Source organism: Sminthopsis crassicaudata, chromosome 4, assembly GCF_048593235.1.
Source record: "Sminthopsis crassicaudata isolate SCR6 chromosome 4, ASM4859323v1, whole genome shotgun sequence".
Classification (NCBI taxonomy): Eukaryota; Metazoa; Chordata; class Mammalia; order Dasyuromorphia; family Dasyuridae; genus Sminthopsis; species Sminthopsis crassicaudata.
Genome location: NC_133620.1, coordinates 81551029 through 81574083, shown reverse-complemented (window position 1 = coordinate 81574083; position 23055 = coordinate 81551029). Strand labels below are relative to the sequence as shown.

The following is a 23055-nucleotide window of genomic DNA, read 5'->3' as shown; positions in this document are numbered from 1 at the left end:
TTATACTAATAGTTTTCCTAATATTAAACCAGCCCTGCATTACTGGTATAAATCCCACTTGGTCATAGTGTATTATCCTGGGGATGATTTTCTGAAGTCTTTTTGCTAGTATCTTATTTAAGATTTTAGCATCAATATTCATTAAGGAGATTATAGTTTTCTTTCTCAGTTTTCAATCTACCTGGTTTAGGTATCAGTACCATGTCTGTGTCATAAAAGGAATTTGGTAGGACTCCTTCAATCCCTATTTTTTCAAATAGTTTATATAACATTGGGGCTAATTGTTTTTTAAATGTTTGGTAGAATTCACATGTAAATACACCTGGTCCTGGGGATTTTTGGTTAATAGCTTGTTCTATTTCTTTTTCTGAGATGGGACTATTTAGACTATTTACTTCTCCCTTTTAATCTGAGCAAGCTATATTTTTGAAGGTATTCTTCCATTTCATTTAAGTTATTGAATTTATTGGCATGAAGTTGAGCAAAGTAGCTCCTAACTATTGTTCTAATTTCCTCTTCATTAGTGGTGAGTTCTCCCTTTTCATTTTCAAGACTAACAATTTGCTTTTTCTCTTTCCTTTTTTTAATCAGATTTACTAAGGGCTTGTCTATTTTGTTGTTTTTTTCATAGAACCAACTCTTAGTTTTATTAATTAATTCAATAGTTTTTTTTTTTATTTTCAACTTTATTAATCTCACCTTTTATTTTTAGAATTTTAAGTTTTGTGTTTGTCTGGGGGTTTGTAATTTGTTCTTTTTCGAGTAATTTTAGTTGTAAGCCCAATTCGTTGACCATTTCTTTCTCTATTTTATGCAAGTAGGCCTCTAGAGATATAAAACTTTCCCTTATTGCTGCTTTGGCTGTATCCCACACATTTTGGTATGATGTCTCATTATTGTCATTTTCTTGGGTGAAGTTATTAATTATGTCTATGATTTGCTGTTTTACCCAATCATTCTTTAATATAAAATTATTTAGTTTCCAATTACTTTTTGGTCTGTTTTCCTCTGGCTTTTTTTTTTTTTTTTTAATATATATATTTTTTATAATATTATCCCTTGTATTCATTTTTCCAAATTATCCCCCCCTCCCTTTATTCCCTCCCCCCGATGACAGGCAATCCCATACATTTTACATGTGTTTCAATATAGTCTAGGTACAATACATGGGTGTGAATATCATTTTCTTGTTGCACAATAAACCTTAGAATCCGAAGGTACATGCAACCTGGGCAGACAGATATTAGTGCTAACAATTAACATTCACTTCCCAGTGTTTCTTCTCTGGGTGTAGCTACCTCTGTCCATCATTGATCAACTGGAAGTGAGTTGGATCTTCTTTATGTTGAAGATTTCCACTTCTATCAGAATACATCCTCATACAGTATTGTTGTTGAAGTGTACAGTGATCTCCCAGCTCTGCTCACTTCACTCAGCATCAGCTGATCTAAGTCTCTCCAGGCCTCTCCGTATTCCTCCCGCTGGTTATTTCTTACAGAGCAATAATATTCCATAACCTTCATATACCACAATTTACCCAACCATTCTCCAACTGATGGACATCCATTCATCTTCCAGGTTCTAGCTACAATAAAAAGAGCTGCCACAAACATTTTGGCACATATATGTCTCTTTCCGCTCTTTAGTATTTCTTTGGGATATAATCCCAGTAGTAGCGCTTCTGGGTCAAAGGGTATGCACAGTTTGACAACTTTTTGGGCATAATTCCAGATTGCTCTCCAGAATGGCTGGATTCTTTTGCAACTCCACCAGCAATGTATTAGTGTCCCAGTTTCCCCACATCCCCTCCAACATTCATCATTATTTGTTCCTGTCATCTTAGACAATCTGACAGGTGTGTAGTGGTATCTCAGAGTGGTCTTAATTTGCATTTCTCTGATCAGTAGTGATTTGGAACACTCTTTCATGTGAGTGGATATAGTTTCAATTTCTTCCTCTGAGAATTGTCTGTTCATATCCTTTGACCATTTATCAATTGGAGAATGGTTCGGTTTCTTATAAATTAGGGTCAGTTCTCTATATATTTTGGAAATGAGACCTTTGTCAGAACCTTTGTTTTTAAAAATATTTTCCCAATTTGTTACTTCCCTTCTAATCTTGTTTGCATTAGTATTATTTGTACAGAAACTTTTTAGTTTGATGTAATCAAAATCTTCTATTTTGTGATCAATAATGATCTCTAGTTCTCCTCTGGTCATAAATTCCTTCCTCCTCCACAAGTCTGAGAGGTAGATTATCCTCTGTTCCTCTAATCTATTTATTATCTCCCTCTTTATGCCTAAATCATGGACCCATTTTGATCTTATCTTGGTATATGGTGTTAAGTGTGGATCCATATCTAATTTCTGCCATACTAATTTCCAGTTTTCCCAACAGTTTTTTCCGAATAATGAATTTTTATCCCTAATGTTGGTATCTTTGGGTTTGTCAAAGATTAGGTTGCTATATATGTACCCTTTTTTGTCCTTTGTATCTAATCTGTTCCACTGATCTACCGGTCTATTTCTTAGCCAATACCAAATGGTTTTGGTGACTGCTGCTATATAATACAGCTTTAGATCAGGTACACTTAGACCACCTTCCTCTGAGTTTTTTTTCATTAGTTCCCTTGCAATTCTCGACCTTTTATTCTTCCATATGAATTTTGTTGTTATTTTTTCTAGGTCATTGAAATAGTTTCTTGGGAGTCTGATTGGTATAGCATTAAATAAATAGATTAGTTTGGGGAGTATTGTCATCTTTATTATATTCGCTCGGCCTATCCAAGAGCACTGAATGTCTTTCCAATTATTTAAATCTGATTTTATTTTTGTGGCAAGTGTTTTGTAATTTTTCTCATATAATTCCTGACTTTTCTTTGGTAGATGGATTCCCAAATACTTTATACTCTCAACATTTGTTTGGAATGGAATTTCTCTTTGTATCTCTTGCTGTTGCATTTTGTTAGTGATATATAAAAATGCCGAGGATTTATGTGGATTTATTTTATATCCTGCTACTTTGCTGAAATTTTGAATTATTTCTAGTAGCTTTTTAGCAGAGTCTTTGGGGTTCTCTAAGTATACCATCATGTCATCTGCAAAAAGTGATAGTTTAATTTCCTCATTTCCTACTCTAATTCCTTGAATCTCTTTCTCGGCTCTTATTGCCTCTGGCTTTTTATTAAATGTAATTTTGATTGCATTCTGGTCTGAAAAGGATGCATTTACTATTTCTACCTTACTGCATTTGATTTTGCGTTTTTTATGCCCTAGTATATGATCAATTTTTGTATAGGTTCCATGAAGTGCTGAGAAGAAAGTGTACTCCTTTCTGTCTCCATTTAACTTTCACCAAAGATCTATCATATCAAACTTTTCGAGTATTCTATTTACCTCTTTCACTTCTTTCTTATTTATTCTGTGGTTTGATTTATCTAATTCTGAGAGTGCAAGGTTGAGGTCTCCCACTATTATAGTTTTGCTGTCTGTTTCTTCTGGCAGGTCTCTTAATTTCTCTTTTAAAAAATTAGATGCTGCACCACTTGGTGCATATATGTTTAATATTGATACTGCTTCATTATTGATGCTACCCTTTAGCAGAATATGATACCCATCCTTATCTCTTTTAATTAGATCAATTTTTGTTTTTGCTTGATCTGAGATAAGGATGGCTACCCCTACTTTTTTGCTTTACCTCAAGCATAGTAGATTCTGCTCCACCCTTTTACTTTTAGTTTGAATGTATCACCCTGTTTCAGATGTGTTTCCTGTAAACAACATATAGTAGGATTCTGACTTTTAATCCAGTCTGCTAACTGCTTCCTCTTTATGAGGGAGTTTACCCCATTCACATTTATGGTTAGAATGACTAATTCTATATTGCTTGCAATCCTGTTAACCCCTGCTTATGCTTTTCTCCTTCCTTTCCCTCTTACCCCCCTACCCAGTATTAAACTTGTGAACACCACTTGCTTTTCACAGCCCTCCCTTTTTAGTATCTCTCCCCCACCTTAAAATTCCTCCCCTTATTTTACCCCTTTTCCTCACAATTTCTGTTTTCCTTCCCCTTAGCTTACTCCTTCCCTCTCACTTTTCAATGAAGTGGAAGAAGTTTCACCATAATTTGAATATGTCTATTGATACACACTATGTTCATCTCCCTCCTTTCTTTCTCTCAGATATAATAGGTTACCTTTGCCTCTTCATGAGATGTGGTACCACCACTTTACCCTTTTTTATGATATAATTTCTTTTCCACCTCTACTTTCTAGGACAAACTATACATGTGTTCTTTACATATCTTTATGGCAGAAGTATAGTTCTCAAGATTTCTTTTTACCTTTTTAGAAATCTCTTGAGTTCTGTATTTGAAGATCAAACATTTTGTGTAGGTCTGGCTTTTTCATCAAGAATAGATGGAATTCATTTATTTCATTAAATGTCCATCTTCTTCCCTGGAAAACAATGTTCATTTTTGCTGGGTAGGTTATTCTTGGCTGCATACCAAGTTCCTTAGCCTTTCGGAATATCATGTTCCAGGCCCTTAATTCTTTTAATGTGGATGCTGCTAGATCCTGGGTTATCCTTATTGTGACTGCTCCGTATCTGAATTGTTTTTTCTAGCAGCTTCCAGTATTTTTTCCTTCGTCTAATGATTCTTGAACTTGGCCACTATATTTCTTGGCGTTTTGATTTTGGGGTCCCTTTTAGTAGGTGATCGATGAATTTTTTAAATGTCTATTTTACCCTCTGTTTCCAAAATGTCTGGGCAGTTCTCTTTGATAATTTCCTAGAAAATAGTGTCCAGGCTCTTTTTTTCCTCACATTTTTCAGGGAGTCCAATTATTCTCAAATTGTCTCTCCTGGATCTGTTTTCCAGGTCTGTTGTCTTTCTGGTAAGGTACTTGACAGTCTTTTCAATTGTTTCATTTCTCTGGTTTTGCTTGACTACCTCTTGGTTTCTCCTTGAGTCATTCATTTCTACTTGTTCGAGTCTAATTTTCAATGTTGTGTTTTCTTCACTCCCTTTTTTATATCTTTTTGTAATTGTCCAATTGAATTTTTATCTTCTATGGAATTTTTTTTTTCATTTAATCCCTTTTATTTTTTAGAGAGCTGTTTTCTTTTTCCAGCTCACTAATCCTGTTTTCCTTGGAGTTGTTTACCTTTTCTAATTCACTAATTTTATTTCTCAATGATTTGATCTCCTTATCCACTCTGGATGACTTCTCCAGGCTCTCTTTCCAAGCTTCCCTTTCCTTTTCCCATTTCTCTTCTAGCTCTCTTGTGAGAGCCTTTTTGATTTCCTTTATGAGAGTCTTATGTATTGAGGAGCAGATCATATCCCCCTTAGGGGATTCCTCTGGGGACAATCTCCTTTTAGTGTCCTCAGTATTTGAAGTCTGCTCTCTCTCCATACAGAAGCTGTCAATGGTTAGAGCCCTTTTAAATTTTTTGTTCATTTTGTCAGAGTGGGAATAGAAGAAAACAAATTGAGAAGAGAAACAATTGGTCTGTTTCTGGGAGGGGAGGGTGGGGCTGGATGGTGTTACTGGGCTTCCTCTACAGACTGAGGGGAGACAGTGGCGAGGTACTAACAGGACAGCGATGGCTGCACTGTATCTGTGGTCTGAGGCTCTGAGAACGTGCTGAGTCACTCCAGGTTGGGGTGGGGGTGGCTGGGTTCTGAGAGACACTGGCTTTCTGGGGTTTTATTCTTCACCTCAGGTATTTACACCCTCTCCTCTGCTCCTGGCTTGCTGCCAAGATGGAGTATCCACACTTTTCTGGTGAATTTCAAGGATGTCTTCTCTTGGTGATTATTTGTGGGTTTCTTTTCTGGTCAAGCATTAACTCTGAGGATTGTCATGAAGTAAGTCCAGAGAGAAAACGCGGAGCTCAAGCAGCTGTCTGCCTCCATGCTGCCATGTTAGCCAGAAGTCTTATTTGTTTTTTAATTTGAACTGATCTAATGGTTGTATTGGTATGTAAGTGTACTTCATCAATGAAGATTAGCAAAGGATCTGTATAGTTTTAGAGAATTTAGAGGATTTAAGAGAGATCAATAACTTGCCAATGGTAACATAGCTAGAATGGTTTTGGATCAAAACTACATGGAACTCATGACTTCCTGACTTTGAGGCTATATTGTCCATGACAAACACTCTACCTGCTTTCTCTCTTATATCATATTATCATGTAACAACAATTCCATAGAAACTATTGTGCTCCCCTTCATGTTTTGGTAATGGAGTATTCAATCTAGCTCAGTTCATTATACATGTCACTTTTCCTTGAAGAACATTTGACAGATGACTACAACAATGAAATACTGTGTCATAGTGACCCCAATCCAATTTTGAACTGAGCTTGGCAAATGAAAACATATGAATAAAATATGTGTTTATGAATAAAAGTAACTTTGCTTTTTAGGGAATTTGGCCGCTGGAAAGTAAATAACCTTGCTGTGGAGAGAAGAAATTTCCTTGGCTCCCCACTGCCTCTTGCCCCTGAATTCTTCCGAAATATAAGGCTATTGGGACGTCGCCCCACCCTTCAACAAATCACGGAAAACCTCATCAAAAAATATGGGACCCACTTCTTGCTGTCAGCTACTCTGGGAGGTATGACTCTATTAATTTTTTTTTTTTCATTGATACAATTGTAAATTAGTTTAACATAATATCAAATGGAAAACTATACTTTTATGTTAGTATTTCTTTTTTCTATTCAATTAAATCTGGAAAACCTTTTTAATAATAATAATAATAATAACACTTTATATAACATGTTTTACAAAATCTCGTCTGATCCTCAGAATGGCACTGGGCAAGTTAATACTGTTATTATCCCCATTTTACCCATGAGGAAACAGAAACAGATTGAAGTAAATTGACTGTACCAGTGGTCACATATATAGCTAGTAATTTTCTGAAGGTACATGAGAATTCAGGTATTCCTGATTCCAGGTTCCTGACTTCACTGAGCCATCTATCTAGCTACTATCTACTCTTCTATCTCTTACTTCTTTATAATAATGATAATCATGACATAAAATAAGTTAAAATTTATTAAATGATCACCATAATGCCTGACACATAGGCGATATTGAACACATGCTTATTCTATTCCCTCTTCATAATAAAAAAAAAAATTACCATCATAATTATTGTTAGGATTACTAAGTGAGAACTCGGGTTGTCTGGATAGTGACGAGGTGAGAATTCAGGTTGGACAATTACAAGGTGAGAATTCAGGTTGACTTGATGGAAGGAGCAGGCTCATTGGCTGAGGTGGTTCTTCCCAGAAGCCCTTGCACTATCCCACGCCCATTCTCTGGGAGAATAAAAGAGAGGACTCCCAGAGATAATAAAAAGATTCTGCATTGCATCAGGCTTGACGGGGCTCTCTGAAGGAAGGGAAGTCACTTCTCTGGACAAGAGTTAACAGCAACTACCTAGAGACAACGGTTCGTTACAGGAAGAAGAATCTGTTGGAGAGATTTGAGTAGAAGACACAGCAGATCTCTTCCCAGAGAGTGATCCGGCAGCTTCTAGAGACGATAGCTCGCTACAATTATCATTTCCAGTATATTTTTCCTGAATTTATCTCATAAAAATGATAGCTTCATTTCTCTATCATGTGACATTAAATCTTGCATATGTGACAGTAAACACATGTTTATTGAGTATTTCTTATAGCTGCGGTATAGTGATAGGTTGGAAGTTTGAGAGATTAATTTTAAATATATTCTAGTCTTTCACCTCAAGAAACTTACAATCAACAAAGGGCGCTTAAATATAACATTAAGAAATTGAAATATATTTCTAAAAAAGAACCTCAAGAACTTTACAATTTATAAAGGGGGCTTAAATATAACATAAAGAGGTAGAAATATATTTCTAAAAAAGAACCTTTTGAATTTTAAATCTTCTGATTCTATGAGAAGTTTTCTGTATATGTTGTATATGTTGAATCCTAAGTTTAGGATAAAAATTATGCATTTTAAAGGACAAATTACTTCTTGTGGGTAGAGATGAGTAAAACCTTCATAAAGAGGTGTCTATGCAAACTTAGATATATAGTTTGAGTATTACTTTTGTTTTCTGATTTGGTCATGGAATTCAAATCACCAAACATTTATAGACACTTCTTCTAGGCAATGCTTTGAGTTGGGTACTAGTAATATAAAGCATCCCCCTTGCTCTCTTATTAGAAAAAGAAAAGAATTAATCTTTGAACTCAAAATATTTTTAATTATTTTACAAATAAATAAATATATATGTATACATGCTCAAATTCAATTTCAATTCAAATCAATAAACATTCATTAAGAGTCTACTATGTGCCAGGGCCTATGCTAAGCATCGGACATACAAATAATAAAAGGAGAGATAGTCCTTGCTCTTGAGGAGCTTACAAGTCTAATGGTGGAAGACAACACAGGAAAGGGAGTTTGAAAGTTCAGGGGAATCATTATAAGATACCTGGTCTTGCCACATCTTTTTCCATGAAATTGAAACCTATACTGAATATATTTATACAAACATATATACATGTATGTGTATATATTCATACATATTTATGTATTACATATATATATATATATAATATTTGCAAAGGGATTTCAAGAAGGAGATAACAGTAAGATAACAGTAATGGTACTAATGGAGTCCTGGTGGTCAAAAAAAAATGTTTTGTAGGTAGTACCATGTAATTTTTCCTTTAAAAAAACAACAACTCGATATTTAATAACTTGGAAAAGTGAAAGAGAAAATATATTTCAGATAGAAAGGAGTCTTTTCAAAGACAATGTGTCAAGAACAGTAATGCTGTGGGATGAATGGCTTTTATTGAATATATTAAAAGTAAGGGAAATATAAACAAGTAAATTTTTAAAAATATTCATTGAAATGAAATTTCATCCACTTAGAAATGAAAAACTCATTCAATTAGAAACAAAAATAATAGAAGTGACAGTTGACAAAGTAACAGTATTTTGCATAGCACAAACCTTTCCAACAAAATAAAATAAAATGCCTAAAAATAAGAAATAATAATTAAAGTTGAATATAAAATATGAGTAAAAGAAAACAGTGCACATGTTAGAAGGCTCATGAAGTATCACTAGACAACAGAAACTGAAAGCTCTTATTCAGAATTTTCCCATCCAACTTTGTGTCACGTGGAAGATGCAGGTAGCATATTCAATCGCTACAGATGGTGTCATTAACCTTACTTTTTAAATTAATTAACTACTTTAAAAACTTTTTATTTTGAAAATACATGCATAATTTTCAATATTCACCCTTGCAAAAGCCTTGTGTTCCAAATTTTTAGGAATATCAATTTAACAGTTATGTGAAAAATGGACTGAAGTGGAGAGAGAGTTAAATTAGAGAGATGAATTAGAAGGTTTCTAGAATAGTCCAAGTGAGATATGATGAGAATCTGAGGTAGAATGATTAGTGAGGGCAGATGGAAATCCTGTGAAGACAGATATAACTGGTAAGTAATTAGATATTGCTACATAGGGTGGGGGTGGGGAGTAAGAGTTAAACCTTTTCCCAAGACTATGAACCTAAATAAATAGCAAAATATCGATACAAAAAAAAGTTTAGAGTGGGAGTAGGTTTTATGGAATATAGAATATGTTATGTTTTGCATATGATGAATTCTGGATGTCTACTGGGTATTTCAGTAGATCTTCCCAGGAAGCAATTGGTCATATAGGGCTAGAGATGAAACCTAAGATTAAGGATAAATAGATTTTGGTAGTCATTTGCATACGAATGATAACTGAATCCATTGGAGCTGATAGGGAGAGAAAGAAGGAGAGAAGGAGGAAGTGAGGGGAAAGGGGAAAGGGGAGAGAGAGTATGTATATGTGTGTGTATATTCAGAAAATCCAGAATAGGGCTTTGGATTTTGTCAGGATGCATGGAGTAGGAATGCTGAAAAGTCAGAAAACAACCAAGCAAGAACAATATTACAGAAGACCAGTGAAGAGAGAGTATCCAATAAATACACTTGATTGATCAATAAAGAAAAAACTGTTGATAGGTAAAAGAGAATAAAAGTGAAGAAGTCCATTGGAAGTAGCAGTTAAAAGAATTGTCAGTGACCTTAATGAGAAAAATTTCCATCAAGAAATAGGCTCAGGAGTCAGATAGCAAGAGGTTGAGAATTGAAGCTGACAAAATAGATTCTAAAAATATAGGGACTCATTCTAAAAGTTTAACAGTAAAAGGATTATATTATATGTTATAATCTAACTTTTTTTTAAATTCCATGGTGATTAATAAGGTTGTGAAGATCAGTAATATTTAGTATTTCTGAAAAAATTTCTATTCCTTAGTTCCTGGATGATACCAGATTAATTGATATAGTTTAGCATTAAAATACATTATAGTGAAGTCAAAATTATTAAAGTAAATATTTTGTTAAGTCTCTCTAAGGAATACATATGACCAATACAAATATTGTTGATATGCTAATTTTTCATACATTAGTTGCATATATAAAAAGAATAATTTCAAATTAAATGCCTTCTTTGACATTATAATCAACTATAATCTTTGTTGAATTGGTCAGAAAACTAACAGAATGCTTTGAATAGAAGTTAACAAGAAACCTAATTAGTAATAATAACTTCAAGCAGAAATATGATGGGAGACAGGATAATTCTTGAACTATTTTCGAAGATTTTGTTGTAAATAATAAAATCATAGCCATTTATGAAAGGTGAATGAATGGTATATCATTTAGACTTTTACGTGTTTCTATCCCTATTAATAAAACTTTTGTCAGATTAAGTAAAAATAAAGGGATTGTTGCTGAATTTAGTCAAATTCCTAGTTTTTTTAATGTAGCTATACTTTTGCTTGAATTGAACAGCTTTTGAAAACTAATTTGTTTTGGTAGAGACATAATATAGTATTGATGAAAAGGAGTCATATGCAAATATTATTGATGTCAACACTTCAGGATATATAATTTTTATTAGTGTGGCTAATCTATCCATTAGCATAGTTTGTAACCCTTCTTTGTTTTAAGTTGCTGAAGCTAAAACATTAATCACTTGGTGGCTAGTCTCCAGGTAGGGAGTTTTTTGAATTTAGTTAGGCTTGTCTGTTCATGCGAGGAAAATCCTTTAGCAGGTCCATATTCTAAGTCTTTTTAGTTTGATTAGACTTGCTAGAGACTGCATTTTACTTACATTGCTATCATCACATTAACCACTTATATTAAGCCTTTTTTGAATTATTAATGATGACATTTTAAAATGGAGCTATCAGAAATCTTTAATTAATTGTTCTATGATAGTTGAATCTAAAGCTTGTATTACATTCATATAGATGTAAATAACTGTAAAAATATTTCTTTGAAGGGAAATAAATCCTTTACTACATTTCATGAAATATCTGAACTGTTTATCAAGAGAATTATTTGCCTTGTTTGTATTTTGGAAAATAAATCAAAACTATATAACTGTTTAAATATCTAAAACAAACATTTCAATTTAAAGAGTCAAACTAGAGAAAGATTGCATACCTAGGACATATTGATTTTGGTTATGGAATATATTTCATGTTTATTTTTGTAATATGTTTCATCATAATACAATATAGGACAAACTCTGAATATATTCGTGGACCTAATATAGAACTAGAGAAAACAATTGATTAAAGAAAAGGAGAATCTTTAGCTTAAAGCATCTGAATTAAAAAAAGAAAAAAGAAAAGAAAAAAAAAAACATGCCAGGATAGAACAAGACATCTTTTGAAATGAAAAAGAGAGAGAGAGAGAGAGAGAGAGAGAGAGAGAGAGAGAGAGAGAGAGAGAGAGAGAGAGAGAGAGAGAGAGAGAGAGAGAGAGAGAGAGAGAGAGAACTATACAAATATATGGAAGGAAGGAAGGAAGGAAGGAAGGAAGGAAGGAAGGAAGGAAGGAAGGAAGGAAGGAAGGAAGGAAGGAAGGAAGGAAGGAAGGAAGGAAAGAAAGAAGGGAGGAAGAAAGAAAGAAAGAAAGAGAGAGAAAGAAAAAGAAAGAAAGAGAGAAAGAAAGAAAGAGAGAAAGAAAGAAAGAAAGAAAGAGAGAAAGAAAGAAAGAAAGAAAGAAAGAAAGAAAGAAAGAAAGAAAGAAAGAAAGAAAGAAAGAAAGAAAGAAAGAAAGAAAGAAAGAAAGAAAGAAAGAAAGAAAGAAAAAAAGAAAGAAAGAAAGAAAGAGAAGGGAGGGAGGGAGGAAGGAAGAAGGGAGAGAAGGAAGGGAAGGAAAAGTGAAACAAATTATGTGATTGAACATGTCCTAAAACACCATTTTGTAAGGAGATAGGTAGCATGTTTCATTATTTGTATTTCACATTTGTAACTGTTGTTGGTCATTATATTGATCAGAGTTCTTTTTATTTTTAGTAAGTTTATTTATTTATAACACATATTACTATATGAATCATGTTGGAACAGAAAAATTAGAGCAAAGGGAAAAAAATTAAAGAAATAGAAAAAATAGAAAAAAGAAGTGAGCATAGCATGTGATGACTTACCTTCAGTCTTCTTAGTTCTTTTTTCTGGATGCAGATGGCATTTTCTGTCCAAAATCTATTAAGAATGCCTTTGATCACTGAACCACTAAGAAGAAGCAAGTCTTTCTTAGGTGATCATAGCACATTCTTGCTGTTGTGTACAATTTATTCCTGGTTCTTCTTGTTTTGCTCAGCATCAATTCATGTAAATCTTTCCAGGCCTTTCTATAATTAGCTTGTTTATTATTTTTTATGGAACAATAATATTCCATTACCTTCAAATACCACAACTTAGCCATTCCCCAACTGATTTGTATCCATTCATTTTCCAATTCTTTACTACTACAAAAAGAGCTGCTACAAACTGACCAAACATTTTTGTACATGCAGGTCTTTTTCCCTCCTTTATGATTTCCTTGGGATACAGACCTCGAAATGGCACTGCTGGGTCAAGGGGGATGAGATTTCTTTTAGTCCATTAAAATCAATAGTCTTTAAAATACTGTTCAGTTATAAGCAGTTCTCCTTGTTATATTCACTTTACTCAGTAAGACTTACTACATCATAGTAGTATTTTATTGTATTTATGCAATCACTAGAATTTCGTGATTAAAGAAGTAAGGGGAGAAATTACTAATCAAAACTGTTATTTGCAATTCAGGCACCATGATTCAAATCTCAGAAGTTTTCAAGAAAGTAAAGGGATTACTAGAATCCAGGGGAAATAGTAAAAGGTACTTTTAGTATTGTAGAGGTGTTTTAGCTCAAAGACTAGTCAGCTTTCAGCCATCAACAAATAAGCACCTACTTAGTTTCTATACACACACACACACATACACACACACACACACACACACACACACACATACACACACACACATTTGACTTCTTTTCTGTTGGAACTGACATTTGGGGCATATATCCAAATTGCTTTCCAGAATGAACGGGCCACTTCATAGTTCTCCCAAGAGTGCATCATTGTTCTTATTTTAATATAGTCCCCACAGAATTTGTCATAATACTTTTCTGCCATCCTTGTCTGACTTATCAATCTTGTATCCAAGTTGAGTAGACATTCTTTCATAAATAGTGACATTCTTTAGATATTTCTTTATTTACAGATGATTTTGCATTTGTATAATTTAAAAAATTATTTCAAGATGATGAATTTGGTTATAACAACTCATGAAAACCATATGGAGGAATCACAATTTGTTTTGCTTGAGGAGGAAGAAAGCAAATACATTTTTAAAAAAATTCAAAATTAAGGAAGAAATGAAATCTAACTTGAAAGAACCAAAACTCTTCTGCTGGAAGCTTCCCTTTTATGGGAAACTTGAAAGTTTTTCACAACATAATTAATCATAGTAATTCATCTGATAGGATTTATCTCTGTGTCAGTATTAGATGGAGAGCACTATTAGAAAGAAGGGAAGAACTTTAGAAAATAACAAATTTGACTTTTGTTTTTTTTTTCCTCTAGATTCATAATGCCCAGTTCATAATCACAGAGTTATTGATGGCAGAGAACATGTTTTATATTCCCCCTATTACTCTGTATATATCCTCTTTCTGCTTTTCAAAAAATTCTAATTTGATGAATGATTGAATGTGTGAAATTATCCAATCATGTGAAAGCAGTTATCCAAAAAGAGGTATTGATATCTCCCTATTTGAGATTTTTTATAAAAGGATAGACAACCTGAAAGAATGATTTTTAATAAAACAAATCAACATAGCAAACTGGGCAGTTTTTAAATTTTTCAAGTACTAATTTCTAAAAGTGAATTTATCCATCCTAATAACTCCCTCAATGAATAGTTTTTAAAAATAAAATTTTGTTAGTTTTATTATTTTTCTTGATAGTTTAGATTTTTTTCTATAGAAAACTGCTTGTCATGTTTTTAATTACTTATCAATTAGGGGACAGTTCTCAGTTGTGAAATTTAGAATAAATTCCTTCTATGACTTAAAAATTAGATTATTATTAAAAACAAAAACAAAAAACTTAGAGTCCCCCTAAATGCCTTTTTCCATTCTTAATTTTATTATATCCAATTTTTTTTGCAAAAAGTTAAAATTTTTATATATGAATTGCCCATCCTTGTCTTGTATCAACTAATCAAAAATATCTATTAAGCATCTATTATATATTTCAGACACTGTGCCAAGAAGTGTGTGATCCTCTTTATCTTACTTAGTTATGAACTCTTTCCTTGTCTATATCATCTGATATTTGAACATATGATGATGTTTTTAGGAAAATAGAAAGCTGTTATGAGCATATCTGGGTTATCACATTTGGTTTTACAGCTTATTTGTTCATTTATTTATTCATTTATTCAACATGACTTTATTAGAACCTGCTTTGTTCCAAGGACTTTTCAACAACATCTTCTTTGAACCGAGATTTCTTAGTGGCAAGAGTTGACCAACAAAAAATATCATGTAATATGGTTAGCTTACCTTCATGAAAATAATCATTTTTAAAATTTATAATGAGGAAAAGCATATGGTTATCAGGATATTTAAATGGTTATTGTATGAGATGAGCCAGCATAAGCATTGAAAAGAAGCAATGGACCTTTAATCTAAACAGTGAGGAAATCAAATACTATCAAACAGCAGCAGATGGAGTGATTGCAACATAGTTTGCAAGATCAAAGACAGAACAACTCATTTTGAATGATGAAATTGAGAAATTAAGATGTCAAGCTGTATTGATGAAGCTTGTGACAAGCCCCAGTGTCTGCTCCTATGGAACATTTTGCAGTTTATTCATGTAATCTCATATGATTGCAGATTTTCAAATATCATGTTGTTGTGTTTCAAATATTTTTTCAATTCTTCACTCACATTGCAAATACAAATGATATTTAACACAGATATATAGATCTCATTGATATCTATCTTAATCTAACTTCATTATCACACACACATATATTTCACTATTAACTATGTCTATAACTATCAAGCTATAACTATTTAACTTATTTCATTTATCCCAAATGTAGATGAAAAATATAAGAACACAGTATTATTATAGCAACTCTAAAATCATTTTTTCCTATCAGATGACAAAACTTTTAACTTTATATATATATATATATATATATATATATATATATATTTGCCTATAATAAGAATTATAATATAATAAGAAATGCCTTTTGAAATAAAAAGAAAAATAGTCCAACTTTCTTTATAGAGAAAGTGGTTTTGACAAAGTGAACAAAAGAGAACATTTCTCAGTTTGCTGAACTTATAAAAGTCAGGGTAAATTGTAATCACATCAATATGGCATTAACAAATCTAACACAGAAGAACATTTGAAGCAAGGAATTTAAAGCAGGGGTGAAGGGTATGTGAAAATGACATTTCTTTGTTTTAGCATTGGTTATTAAAGTTAATTGGCTTTAAAGTTTCTTTCAAAATTTATTGTCATTTTACACATTCAGATAGTATTGACCTATTTATGAATTAAAAGTATGTTTTAAAATGGTTCTGCACTAAAAGATAATTAATTACTGTCAAGTAAGATTTTATATCTTGATGATTAAGTTACTGTAAAGGAAAGGTTAATTAATTTATTATCAGAATAGATGAAGATGAGCTTGATTTTTTATTTATAAGCTAGGTAAGAATTAATTTTTTTTCATCTTCAGTTATATCATCTGTAAAATAAAGATAATATTTTCTTTGCCTAGGTCACAGGGTTATTTGATACCCAGATGAAATTATTTGTATAAATGCAGAAGAAAATAATTAGCCTTTGTCTCTGCCATGAAAATAAATCTCTTTAAAAACCTAACTTGTGGAAATTGAAAATTTTATTATTCATTAGTTGGTATGAACCCTTGGAGTGAAAGCAGAAGATCAATTCAACAAAACAGTTGATTAGAATTGACAGTAGGAGTATATGTCTAAAAGATATCCTTAAGGTAGAACTAGAATATGACAATCCTGTACATTATCTTAGTAGAATTTCGTATTTGGTGAACAAGGCAAATAAAAACTTGATTGAAATCTGATAGTGAGTGGAGAATGGAAAAACTTTGTTACTTTACATTTTTAATAACCCAATTTTTAATTTGTTAAATTACACAGTTTTTCTATTTTCAACATATTTAATATAAATCCTTTCTTTATCAATTGAACTCCTTTCCCCCAACTCTTTTTAGTGCTGATTCGATTTATTATATTGATCATGAAGCTGGAATGTTAAGTGGTATTGGTCGGTGTTAGAAACAAATGACACAAAATTATACCGATAGCAACAAGTATCATTAGGTAAGTGTATGCTAAAATTGTGGTCCTTAATAAGTGATTCGGATTTCTCATACCTTACATTTTCTTCATGTGTTTTAAGTCATATTAAAATTTTTAACTCTTCCCCCTTATTAAAATAATTCTAATTTATTTAAATTTAAACATGCATATATGACACTTTTAGGTTAGAGAAAAGTCATTGTGTGATTAAACAACAGATTGTCACTCTAAAGCTTTACAGATCATTCAGAATCCAAACAAAAGGTATATGCTAGCCTATAATCAATTCCAAATAATAGAGGAATATTTTTTCAAAAAAATGTTTATAATAGCTATTGCTTATTGTATTTCTTATCATTTATTCTCTTTTCTTTCACCCTGCCCCTTCTCAAAAGTGATTTACTGTTGACCACTCCCTTCCCCAATATGCCCTCTGTTTTATTACTCTCTCCCCAATTTCCCATATCCCATTCTCTCCTATTTTTCTGCAGGGTAAGATAGATTTCTATAACCCTATTGAATAGGTATGTTATTTCCTATTTGAGTCAATTCTGATGAGAGTAAGGTTCACTCACTCATCCTCTTCTTCCCCTTTCCCCCTCCATTATAAAAATGTTTCTTGCTTCTTTTTTTATGGCAGACAATTTGTGTTATTCCACTTCTCTCTTTCCTTTTTTTCTCAGTGCATTCCTCTTTTACCCCTAATTTCATTATATTTTTAAAAAGATATTATCCCTTCATAGTCATCCCACACATTGCTCTCTGACTATATATACTCCTAACTGCCATAATACTGAGAACATTCTAATGAGTTACAAGTATCATTCTTCCATGTAGGAATGTAAACAGATAAACCTTATTAAATCCCTTATGATATCACTTTCCTGATTACTGGAAGAATATTTTCTTAGAAATTAGCTTTTAAAAGCAAGATTACTGCTTTTGTCAATCATTGATACTCCCTGAGTGACTTTGGGCAAATTTCTTCTCTTTCCTGGTTGTTATATGATGGAGTTAGACTAATTGTCCTCAAGAGTTCCTGTCTGTATTTAAATTTGTCATTCTCTAATGCTGTGATTACATAGATACCAACTAATAACTTTCAATATACTTTGTAGGGTTTATGTATTTTTTTCTCTCCATTGATTTAGATTGATCAGTGTACTCACAAATATCTGAAGTTATACTTAACAAAAAACCTCAAATTCAAATCCATAAATCTATCTATTACCTCTGATTATGGAATTATTCCAAGAATCCATTTTAATATTTTCTGATATATTGCCAAATACTCAGCATTAAAGAGATCCTTCGTTAATATTGATCTTTCTATGAGTTCTTTTCCCTTTCTGTATTCAGAATCAAGCAATGGTTTTCTGTTGGAAAATAATTAGAAATAATGAAATAATGATAGCAATAGTTATGATATAATAAGAACAACAATTTATATAAAGAATGAAAGTGTTCATATTAGAATTTCATACAACTCTTCAAGTGTTCCCTTTTTATCTTTAATGAAGAATATGGCATTTTTTCAAGGCAAACTAAGTTTACTTTAAAGAACTTAAAAAAGAAAAGCTTATAAAAATGGATTGATACAGTTATTTTCATATTACGTTTCTGTAGTTTTAAAATCATTTACTTGGTAACTTTTGTTAAAATAATACTCCCAATCAGTTAATGAACTATGTTTTGCAATTGTACCTAAAATGTCCCAATTTAAGGCCCACAAATTGACCTATTGCCTTTGGAGACTTTTCCTACTTCAGATATGTAAAGAAACTGAGGGGCATGTGTGTGTGTGCCTGTGTTGTGCACGTGTGTGCTCATGTACGCATGTATGCTAAATCAACAATAATCTATTAAGATCAAGTATTGCAGGTTAAATACATACATACATACATACATATATATAATCCAGTGCCTGCACTTAAGAACCTTTCATGCTACTGATAAGACAATATGTGCACACAAGTTTATACAAAATATATACAAGATAATTTCTATAGCACATACTATGCACCAGCCACATCTTAAACATTTCAAATTGTTATTTCTATTGATCTTCACAACAATTCTGGGAGGTAGGTGCTATTATACCTCCATTTTACAAATGAAGAACCTGAGACAAATTCTGTTTTAGTGATTTGGCTGGGGTCACCCATCTAATTACCACCATTCTTCCTTCAGACCCAGTGCTTTCTTCATTGTGCCAGTTACCTGTGTCTGATGTAAGGAGGGAGCATATTCCAAAGTAGGGAAACAAAGCCTGTCAGAGAGAAGCAATATTATTTGTGAGAAATAGCTAAAGGGTTATTTTGGAGCACAGAGTTTGGGAAGGGGAATCAATTATAAGAATTTTGGATAGGTATTGCCACAATCAGTTTGGGAGCTCATTGCAAAGGATTGTAAAAATCAAATAAAGTTCATGGACAGCCACTAGATAATATTTTGAAGGTAAGTGTCATAGTAGTACCTACCATTTTGAAAGATCACTTTTACTAGGGGAAATACCATATATACAAATAAGTAGCTGCAGTGAATATACCAAATAATGCAGTAGAGTGAATGATTTTTTCCTGGGGAGACTAACAAAGTTATCATTGAGGAGATAGTATTAAAACTGAGCTATAAAGGAGAGATAGGGATTCTAAATAAGATGATGAAGAAATATCTTCCACATATGGTTGATTACCCATACAATGACAGAGCAGAAAATTAAATGTTGTAAGAGGAAGAAAAGTTAGAAAATAAGTTTGTATTGACTAGTATATGTGAAGGAATATGACATCATATAACACTGGAAAGGATGGAAAGAAGTAGGCAATACAAGACTTTAAATGCTAAACAGAGTTTGTATTTGATTCTAGAGGCACATGAGTTTTCTGAACAGATTAGAACCTGGGTCAGACTTCTTCTACTTTAAGAAAATCATATTGATATTCCTAACCCTTCTAGATGGTTTAAACCAGAAAGGAAGAGCTTAGAGTAACTAAGATCAAGCTATTGAAATAGCCCAGGTGAGAAGTCTTGAGAATGTTAACTAGGATGGTCAGGCAACTGGAATTTGTTAAATGTTTACTATATTCTAGGCAATGTGCTAGAGTCTGAGGATACAAAGAATATAGTTGGTGCTCTAGAGAGCTCATAGTATAATGGGTGAGAGACAATATGGCAACAACTGTGTATAATCAAAATATGGATAAAATAAATAATCCTCGAAACAAGACACTAAGATTAAGTAAAACTGGGAAAAGTTTCTTGTTGAATGTGAGACTTGAGGAATGTCAGAAAAACAAAGAGGCAGAGATTTAAGAGGAAGTATTCCACATATGGGTACAGGCTAGAGAAAATGTTCTGTCAGGAAAAAGGGAGTATCTTTTGCAAGGAACTGTAATGAGACCCATGTGACTAAAAGCAGAATATATGGAAGGAAGTAAAGTGTTAGAAGATTGGTAAGATAGAAAGGGGCCACAATATGTAGGTCTTTGGAATATAAATAGAGGTGATAAGCCATGTGGGTTTATTGAATAGGGGGAAGGTAACATGGGTCAGATCTTCATTTAGAAGATCACTAGGTGTTTGAATGGAGGATAGATTTTAATGGAAATAGACTTGTGGCAGAAGGAACCAATTAGTAGTCTATTGTTATAGTCTAGATTTGAGATGATGAGAGCTCACTTAATGGTGAAAGAAAGGGGTTGTATATATGAGATATATTACAAAGAAAGAAAAATAGGACTCCCCATTAGATATGGGGAGAGACAGAAATTGATGATGAAACCTATCTCATAAATCTGGGTCACTGGGAGAATAGTGATACCTTTGATTATAATAGGGAATATGAAAGAGTGGAGTGTCATGAGAGAATCTCTAGTGACGTGACCTCATTTGCCCTTGTTACATTGCTGTGATTAAAAAAAAACAAAACAAAACATAAATGATCTATTGCCAATTGTAAATTTATTTAAAACAAAAAAAGAAGGAAAAAGGAAAAAAATGACTTATTCTATGCTCTTATCTTTTAAGGGATAATAATGAAATTGAAATTAAATGAACATGGCCATAAGGCCTTTGCATTTTTACTATATTGTGAAGATGAAATGAGATAATTAAATATATTTTTTGGAAAATATTTGTTTATTTTTAAACTCTGGACCCATGATTTCTTGAGTGTTGGGAACTTCTTATGAAGAAACTTCCTTTACTAATGTAGATCTAATCTAAGTCTTAAGAGAGTTTTCTGGAGATAATAAGAGAGAGTTTAAGTAATTTGCTCAATCTATTTTACTACTTAAATGTAAATGAAAGTGAAGATAAAGTCCACCTATCAGATATAAAGCTGTCATTATCAATAAGAGGGATTTCAATGTATTTTTTCAAGGCATGTACTTATCTTCCATTTCAATCTAAAATATAAAAGTATTCATTACAGTGAAATGGGAATATATATGAGAACAAATTCTATTCCATTTATTTTCCAATTTCAATTTCTAAATTGAAATATTTTCCTTTGAGAAAATGGGATTAAATGGGAGAAAATCTAGCGTCTATACAAGCTTAACTTGGGTGGATTGAGGGTTATGATGATACCGAATAGGAAAGAATAAATTCTGTTGGTTTTTCTTGTGGCACTGAATTAAAAAAAAAAAAAAAAAAAAAAAAAACAACAACTATTTTTTGTTGAGTAGACCATTCTAGTTTTCAGTAACTGAAAGGAAATTGAAGGAAATATTTTATATATTTAGATTTTTAACATGTATTTGCATATAATTATCCACTTAAAAAATTGAGTTGCTTTTTGTCATAGAGTTTATAAAGCAGAAACAAGATTTTTATACAGATCCTCCTGGTTTCAAGGCTCAAACCTTTACGTTATTGCTACCTTTGTCTAAAAACTATATGTTATCAAAATAAAAGGAATTATATTAAGGAATTTCAGAAGGATGCTATTGGATCTGTGCTATGCAATGTGAAATTATGACATGACAGTGACAGTTGGTTCTTGAAGACTGTGCCAACAAATTACAGACTTTGGAATATCCTTTTTTTTTTTTTTTTTTTTTTTAATTTTTTATTTTATTTTATAATTATAACATTTTTTGACAGTACATATGCATGGGTAATTTTTTACAACATTATCCCTTGCACTTACTTCTATTCAGATTTTTTCCCTTCCTCCCCCAACCCCCTCCCCCAGATGGCAAGCAGTCTTATATATGTTAAATATATTACAGTATAATTTAGATACAATATATGTGTGTAGAACCGAATTTTTTGTTGCACAGGAAGAATTGGATTCAGAAGGTAAAAATAACAGTTTACATTCATTTCCCAGTGTTCCTTTTCTGGGTGTAGCTGGTTCTGTCCATCATTAATCAATTGGAATTGGATTAGTTCTTCTCTATGTTGAAGAAATCCACTTCCATCAGCATACATCCTCGTACAGTATCATTGTTGAAGTGTATAATGATCTTCTGGTTCTGCTCGTTTCACTCAGCATCAGTTGATGTAAGTCTCTCCAAGCCTCTCTGTATTTCTCCTGTTGGTCATTTCTTATAGAACAATAATATTCCATAACATTCATATACCATAGTTTACCCAACCATTCTCCAATTGATGGACATCCATTCATCTTCCAGCTTCTAGCCACTATGAAAAGGGCTGCCACAAACATTTTGGCACATACAGGACCCTTTCCCTTCTCTAGTAGTTCCTTGGGGTATAAGCCCAGTAGTAGTATGGCTGGGTCAAAGGGTATGCACATTTTGATAACTTTTTGGGCATAATTCCAGATTGCTCTCCAGAATGGTTGGATTCTTTCACAACTCCACCAACAATGCATCAGTGTCCCAGTTTTCCCACAGCCCCTCCAACATTCATCGTTATTTGTTCCTGTCATCTTAGCCAATCTGACAGGTGTGTAATGATACCTCAGAGTTGTCTTAATTTGCATTTCTCTGATCAATAGTGATTTGGAACACTCTTTCATATGAGTGGAAATAGTTTTAATTTCATCATCTGAAAATTGTCTGTTCATATCCTTTGACCATTTATCAATTGGAGAATGGCTTGATTTCTTATAAATTAAAGTCAATTCTCTGTATATTTTGGAGATGAGGCCTTTATCAGAACCTTTCACTGTAAAAATTTTTTCCCAATTTGTTACTTCCCTTCTAATCTTGTTTGCATTAGTTTTGTTTGTGCAGAAACTTTTTAATTTGGTGTAATCAAAATGTTCTATTTTGTGATCAATAATGG

The 23055-nt window shown here is 32.5% G+C and overlaps 1 protein-coding gene across 5 annotated transcripts in view; it reads left to right on the top strand.

The window, feature by feature from the left end:
• BRINP3 (BMP/retinoic acid inducible neural specific 3) overlaps positions 1 to 23055 on the top strand; it is a 510141-nt gene that overhangs the window by 275942 nt on the left and 211144 nt on the right. For all 5 annotated transcript variants that reach the window (XM_074308611.1, XM_074308613.1, XM_074308612.1 and 2 more), the window contains exon 3: positions 6435 to 6625. In XM_074308611.1, the coding sequence (XP_074164712.1) occupies positions 6435 to 6625 (191 nt within the window). The remainder of the gene's footprint in view (positions 1 to 6434; positions 6626 to 23055) is intronic.